The 7,327-nt window shown below is 39.0% G+C and overlaps 1 protein-coding gene across 1 annotated transcript in view; it reads right to left on the bottom strand.

Moving 5' to 3' along the window:
- Nucleotides 1-2,154: 2,154 nt before the first annotated feature.
- Nucleotides 2,155-7,327, bottom strand: part of LOC127432578 (serine/threonine-protein kinase PLK2-like) — a 6,219-nt gene continuing 1,046 nt past the window's right edge. Inside the window, exons 3-14 of the mRNA XM_051683850.1 lie at nt 7,170-7,286; nt 6,955-7,084; nt 6,672-6,855; nt 6,383-6,581; nt 6,124-6,271; nt 5,922-6,016; nt 5,652-5,787; nt 4,925-5,005; nt 4,642-4,801; nt 4,406-4,535; nt 3,168-3,278; nt 2,155-3,063 (exon numbers count right to left, since the gene is read on the bottom strand). Coding sequence (XP_051539810.1) covers nt 2,872-3,063; nt 3,168-3,278; nt 4,406-4,535; nt 4,642-4,801; nt 4,925-5,005; nt 5,652-5,787; nt 5,922-6,016; nt 6,124-6,271; nt 6,383-6,581; nt 6,672-6,855; nt 6,955-7,084; nt 7,170-7,286 — 1,683 coding nt within the window. The 3' untranslated portion in view covers nt 2,155-2,871. The remainder of the gene's footprint in view (nt 3,064-3,167; nt 3,279-4,405; nt 4,536-4,641; nt 4,802-4,924; nt 5,006-5,651; nt 5,788-5,921; nt 6,017-6,123; nt 6,272-6,382; nt 6,582-6,671; nt 6,856-6,954; nt 7,085-7,169; nt 7,287-7,327) is intronic.

Genomic DNA, 7,327 nt, shown 5'->3' on the forward strand with positions numbered 1-7,327 from the left:
GCCATTTCATTTTTATCTTTTTTCTTTTCACTTCTTTTCATCTTTTCATATGCCAAATCTTTCTAACAAGCAACATTTGTAATGTAGGTTTGTTATAAAATCAATTATCTCCAACATTGATTATTTTTATAAGTGTGAGACCATATGATTGCCATGGAGCCTTTCTATTAGTCCAAAATTAAATGTCTTTAACTTTGAAACAACCATTATAAGGTGCCATCAATAAAGTAATCATTACCTCTGTTATACTATCATACATTAATATATGGGTAGTTGACAGGTAGTGTCGCATGCTATACTTCATCTAAAACTTGTAAATATCATTTTGCCAATTCTTTATATTCCATGGGACTTAAATGGTACTTCAAAGGATGGTATTGCCATCATTGTAGTGTCCAAAAAAACAGGGTTTTCCATGGTATATTTTTTGATAATACTATGGTACTTATTTGTAATGGGTGTATTCAGTGTGGCTTTTATAACCAAAAAGAATAATGATAGTCTGACTGTTGTGCAAACACTGAAGGCATTGCAATGATTTTAGATTGTTTCATTTTGTACACATACCATTTAGCTTTTGTGCTGTTGTCTGCATCCTGTTTTTCTTTGGTGTATTAGATTATGACTAATTAGTTGAGTTGATGTGTGCATGATGAAAACATTGCCACAGTAAAAATGCAAAGGTTCATTTTCCAAGGCAGTACTTTTCCCAAAAATGGGGTCACAGATAGTGAGGGCAAAAAATGTTGAATGCAAATAATATAATAATTATAGAAAAACATATAGACTTATCAACTTGTCACTTGGTCAAAGCTAGTCAAATTAGGGTCTATATATGCCAACATCATGGACAGGTTGCATGGCATGCCCTCATCCTCGAAAACCATGAACAAAACTTTTTTTTTACTACAACTCCATTAAATACCATTTCTTGCGATGAGGATGAACATTGTTTGTGCCACCTACAATTTGCTCCAATTTGTCAATTTTCCTTCACAGATCATGCCATCAAAATAATATTGCATGTTGTTGGGCCAATAGAGTTCATGGTAATATTAATACATTTCAAAGTTTGATTTTAAGGACATTTCTGATCACTTTTGTATGGTAGACTTATGGGTCTTTAAGCAAAACCAGTCGAAACCACTAGTCATTGGACTTTCTTTGATTGCATTTACATGCACACCAATACTCTGATAACTACTAGGGTTATTCTCTGCTTTTGTTATGCACACAACACTTGCGCACATTGGATGAGCCAGTAAAAATGCTGGTAAAGGTGTTTTCATGCAACGTGAAATCAGTGTAATGGGCAAAGATTATGTGTGCCCATCAGTTTATGCTTACATTTTTATGACTTTACAAGAGGTAGACCAATATATCGGTTTTACCGATTAATCGGTGCCGATAGTTGCTTTTTGGAACTATCGGTTTTCGTCAAAAATCTATGACGAATGTTGCTGATAATGTTTTCCCCATTTCAAAATAAGAGTCCCCGGTGTGTTTCAGCTTGTTTACACTTAAAAGTCTCGTGCTATGCACCAAATCTTTTTATTTTTTTCTGGTTATTATTGGGATTTTGGTTAAACAATAAACTGCATCTGGGATTTTATTCATTTTGGAGTCTTTTTTTGTGCCCGCCATAGTAAAAAATGTTTTTGACATTCTATAAATGTATTTAAAAAAACTATTGGCCAGTTAATCGGTTATCGGCCTTTCCCACCACCTTAGTTATCGGTATCGGCAAAAGCCACTATCGGTCGACCTCTAGACTTTCCCCATAAAGGAAAGCCATTGAAGGCGTTTACATGACCACACATGTTGTTTGCTAATTTAGCATAATCGGTGTAAGATTGTGCATGCTCAGTGAGTGCATTTACATGCACAATAAATGTAAGATTGTGCATGTAAATGCGCTCATTGAAAAGATAAAATGGCTTTAAGCATTGCATTATAAACACAGTACAAAAACAAGAAGTATTCCAATCCCGTTCATTTTAATATACAAGACTCAAGGCTTTAATTTATTTAATAGGCAATTTGTGCCAGGCAGAACGTTTTTCATCTCTTTTCTCCGCTTTAGCGTTTAGATGTGGACATTGAGGAAGGACAATAGGAAAATTGTGCTTCAAAGAAGATCCAATGCCTCCACACTATTATTACTCATCTTTAATCTTCATACAAACATCAAGACAAGACAAACGCAGATTGTGGTTTTGCCAGAGGTCTTGCATAACAATTTGACACAATTCCCATGTTGCCACCGGAAATCGATGAAACAGACAAAAGCTCCAATCATGATAGTATGAATGAACAATTAAATAACGTGGTCTTGAAACATCAATTATTAAAATCATCTTTTATTAAATAAATAAATAAATAAATACTGAGTTCTGGTAATAAGTTATGTCCATGGCATGTCCGAATGTGCCCACAGTGAAATACAGCCTGTTCTTGTCTTTTTCCAGAACCAACCACGCAGAACTACAGCATCCAGTGAAGTCCATGTCCTTAAGCGGAATGTATTCACAGTTCAAAGAAACCTGCTCTGCAGAGAGCTACATCAAACCACCCTGCTCTATTCAAGCCAAAATTACCTAGACATTAACATCTCTTTTTGGCTTCAACAAAGCAAGATTGCTGCTTTACAAAAAAGATAAACACCTAAATGAGATATATGTCTCATTTCACCATAAGTCTCTGGTTCCTGCCCAGCTCAGTTTATCTTCTCATAAGTCCATTCTCTTGTTCCGTTCATCCGTTTTTAAAACTCATAATCCATATTAACTCCTCCACAACCCTCTAATCCGACCATAAGTAGTCCACATTCTTGCCTTTTCAAAGTGTCTAGATCCACAAAGTTCTTTGCGTTCAATTGCATCTCTGCAACAGCATGTTAAGTGCATAGTCCATGCGACTGCGCAGGTCGATGGAGCAGCCAGACACGAGCAGCGTGCTGAGGCGCAACGTGGTGGACACGCGGTCCTCGTTGATGTATGTCAGGAGATATTCCTCATTCTGATTGCACAGGATGATCTTGGTGTGGTCATGATAGAAGTTAACCTATGGAAATAGCATGTGATTAGTAATCGACAGTCAATGGGAAAACAATGTGTTTGCGTTCTTGCAGAATACTGCGTTATAGTGGTGCAGTCATGAAGCTCTACCTGGAAAGTGCCATCGTTGAAGAGCATCATGAGCGCTCGGTCTGACTTGAGCCACTGAAGAAGGTACAATCTGGGTTTGTTCACATCTGTCACGCTGGGTAAGTCGCCACCCTGTTGGACAGCAATTATTAATGAGAAAATCAGGCTAAAATGCAATATTGATTAGGGATGGGAATCATATGAAATTTAACGATTCCAATTCCTTAACAGTTCCATTAATGATTCTTACTTTTGAGGAAAAACATTTGGAAATAAATGCAATTTTTATTGCATTAACTGCCCTAAGCAGTCTGTTGCCAAATGACAAGATAATTTCAGATTTCATCAAAGCAGATATAAGAAATCAGAGATAAATTGAATTCCACTGATTACAACAAAACTCAGAGTGATTAATCAGTACCTGCTTCGACTGATGTTTTTTGATTCACTATAAAGAACCAGCTCATAGGAGTCATTCGTTGGAAAATCGGACTACAGTGGTGTCACTGTATGTATCACGCTGTAGATTCAAAAGAAATGGCTCATAAGAGTCATTCGTTCAGGAATCGCACTACACTGGTCACGCTGTATGTTTTGTGATGTAGATTCAAAAGAACTGGATCATAAGAGTCATTCATTCAGGAATCAGACTTCACTGGTTGCGCTGTGCATCTCATGCTATAGATTTAAAAGAACCAGCTCATAAGAGTCATTAGTTCGGGACTCAGACTACAAGGGTCGCGTTGTGTGTTTCACACTGTAGATTCAAAAGAACCGGCTTATGAAAGTAATTTGTTTGGGAATCAGATTACAAGGGTCGCGTTGTGTGTTTCACACTGTAGATTCAAAAGAACCGGCTTATGAAAGTAATTTGTTTGGGAATCAGATTACAAGGGTCGCGTTGTGTGTTTCACACTGTAGATTCAAAAGAACCGGCTCATAAGAGTCATTAGTTCAGGACTCAGACTACACAGGCCGCATTGTGTTTCACACTGTAGATTCAAAAGAACCGGCTTATGAAAGTAATTTGTTTGGGAATCAGATTACACTGTCAGAGAGCATTTAAGTACAGTGTTCTGTCTGCATCGGCATAAAAATGCATGTTTAAAAACCGTTCACAGAACCGAAAGTCATTACATAATCTGGTTCCGGTATTTAAAAAAAAAAAAAAAAAGGGTTTGGTTCCCAACCCTAATATTGATACAAAATTGGAACATGAGGCCACTGAAACCCATTTGAAGCCGATAGAGGACACTTACATCCATCAGATTTTCCTCCATGTAATGAGCAAAGTACTTGAGGATGGTGACCTGGCCGACAAACTGCTCTGGGGCTTCCGTTGTGGAGAAGACAGAACATTGTCCCAGCTCTGCATAGTAATGTACCGTCCTGGTAATAAAAAAAAGACATGTTAGTCTTCAAGTATCAGCAACATCCTCACAGTGAAAGTATGACTAAAGAGCTAAACAGACATTTGGGATTGCCTTGAACGTACTTTTTGTCAGACAGCAGGCTCATGTGAGAGCTGTTGTTGAAGAGAACCCCAACGGTGTGGTCTGACAGCTGGTAGCCGAAGCCGTACTTGTTGGAGTAGTCCACCCATTTTGTCACCCACTGGAAACTGCAATTCATGCTCTCCTTTGAAATCTTATTAGCTGTAAATGAGAGATTATAAAAATGGATGAGGAATTTGAAGTGTTCAAAGTGACCTTGTTGGATTTCGAAGGCTTTTGCTTGAGAATAACAAGTGCAGATCAATTGAGTATATGGATACAAACCTTCCGGCATATTCTCCAGACAGCCTCGCAGTACTCGGGCTACGGTGTCCGCAACGCTGCCCATTGTGCTGTCCGCAAGACCTGCCAACACATAAAGCAACAAAACCCATTAGATATCTCATCGAAAAACCCATTTATAAGGAATGTTCTGGGTTCAAAACAAGTTAAGCTCAATCGACAGCATTTGTAGAATGATGCTGATTACCACAGAAAATTATTTTGAAAAACAAAAAAAGCAAAAATCGCAGTTACAGTAAGGCACTTACAATGGAAGTGAATGGGGCCAGTTCATAAATGCCTAAATTCACACTGTTTCAAAGTACAGCCACATGATGTAAACATTATACATGTTTATATGATTTTAGCATGATAAAATAGATTATACCGCCATTGCATCATCATGGCAACGAAGTTGTAAATTGGCTCTGACTTTACACGGATAAGGTTAGTAAGTGATTTTATCAATCTAAAATCAAGTTAACACGTATATTGTTTACATCTTTTGGCTATACTTTTGAAACAGTGTGTTTTTTAATGTTTACAGATTGACCCCATTCACTTTCATTGTAAGTGCCTCACTGTAACCACGATTTTTGCTTGTTATTTAAAAAAAAGTAAGGGACGAGTCAAATATATTTTCTGTGGTTAACAACATTATGCTGCCAAATGAGCTTACCTTGTTAACATTGAATCAACCAAACATGACTTGCAAAGTTAAGACGCTTACATTCGATACTGCTACTACAACTCCCGAGAGTTCCCCGCACAATCATACGAATGCTGTCTCTAATCTGCTGTTTGCTGTTGTTGTCCTGAAATGGGACAGCTGGTTTTCCTGCAGTTTGGATGGGGGGCTTACTGTCCTATGGGAAATGAAGAAAGGAATGCAGGGTTAGTTTACAATTTTATTGCGGATTGTCAGATGTTTCTACATGACAAAAAGGGGTTTGAGGCATTAACATTGAGAAGGAAGAGAATAAAGGACACATTGGCGTACCTCAGGTGTTTGTTTACAGGGTTGGGGGCTGATTGAAGCTTTCCGGAGGTCAAGGCATACTCTATTAACATCCTCTTCCTCCTTTGTTGGTTTGTCTGCAGGAAACAAGAAGACATCCCTTAGCCCACGATCAAGATGTCCAATTATGTAATTTAGGGATTCCACAAGTCGTTTACTGTAAACTAGAGTTTAAAGCGCTTACTTTGAGTCTCCAAGTACTTGGCTTTGTCCTTCTTGCCACCAAACAGGGCAGCTGCAGCTTTCTTGAAGAAGTTCTTGGCAGGGCTGGTGTGGTGTAGGTCTGGGGCCGCATGGCAGCAGTTAGAAGACAGTCTGTCGGGTGTGAAGCCCTGATATTACAGGAACACAAGACTTAAGAACTCGCTCAAAGCCACAAGAGAGCAATTATGTGTTTAGTGTGGAAAACGGTGAGTATACGCTCTGTTTATACAAAGACACACCTGGCAGAAAAAGTCGTGGCACAGAAATTCTTCTAGTTGTGGTCTGTCTTCAGGGTTCTTGGCCAGCATACTGCTGATGAGATGCTTGGCTTGGGGCGACAAGGATGACGGCATGGAGTATTGTGCTTCCCGTATGCATCGATAGGTCTCCTTGAGGTTCGTGGTCTCAAATGGAGGCCTGCCCAAAAGCATGGTGTACCTGCAGAGAACAAATCATCCATTGTAAGCATGCATCTCCAACAAATTGCCTCTAACGCTCTTGAAATGTTAATCTTATGCACAAACTCACATGACACAACCGAGCGCCCAAACGTCAGATTCACAGCCATGTCCTTGCTTGTTTAAGACTTCAGGCGACAGATAATTAGGTGTCCCACATATCGTTCTTCTACGGTTCTCGACAGGTTCGAGTTTTGCAGCCAGGCCGAAGTCTCCAACTTTGAGTTCCATTGACTCATTGATGAAAAAGTTACCTGGGAAGAGTAAAAGTAGATTTAGGTTATGACAGCTTCATTCAGCTACATTGCTCGTGAGATAATGTACTATTAGATACGGAAGTATTGGTTGCTTACCTAGTTTAAGATCACGGTGCAGAATTTCCTGCTCATGGAGATACTTCAACCCTGAGACAATCTGCCTGAGGTAGTACCGAACCTCTGGTTCTGTCAGCACTTTTCGGGCCTTCAGAATGTGTGCTAGTGACTGTGGAAAGTCAAATCAAATCAGTTTTTCATGCAAGAGCCATTTCATTATCTCTATCACAGAAGGTAATGTCAATAGCACTTACCCGTCTACTGCAGTGTTCAAGTAGGATGTAAATATTGTCTTTGTCCTCGAAATGGTGGTAGAATTGAACAATGTGTTTGTGATGCAGAGCTCTGTGCAGTTCGATCTCTCTGTCGATCTGTGAATCAGATGGTACCAAACTTAATAAAAGATTGTAGC

The sequence above is a fragment of the Myxocyprinus asiaticus genome, chromosome 42, assembly GCF_019703515.2.
Source record: "Myxocyprinus asiaticus isolate MX2 ecotype Aquarium Trade chromosome 42, UBuf_Myxa_2, whole genome shotgun sequence".
NCBI classification, from domain to species: Eukaryota; Metazoa; Chordata; class Actinopteri; order Cypriniformes; family Catostomidae; genus Myxocyprinus; species Myxocyprinus asiaticus.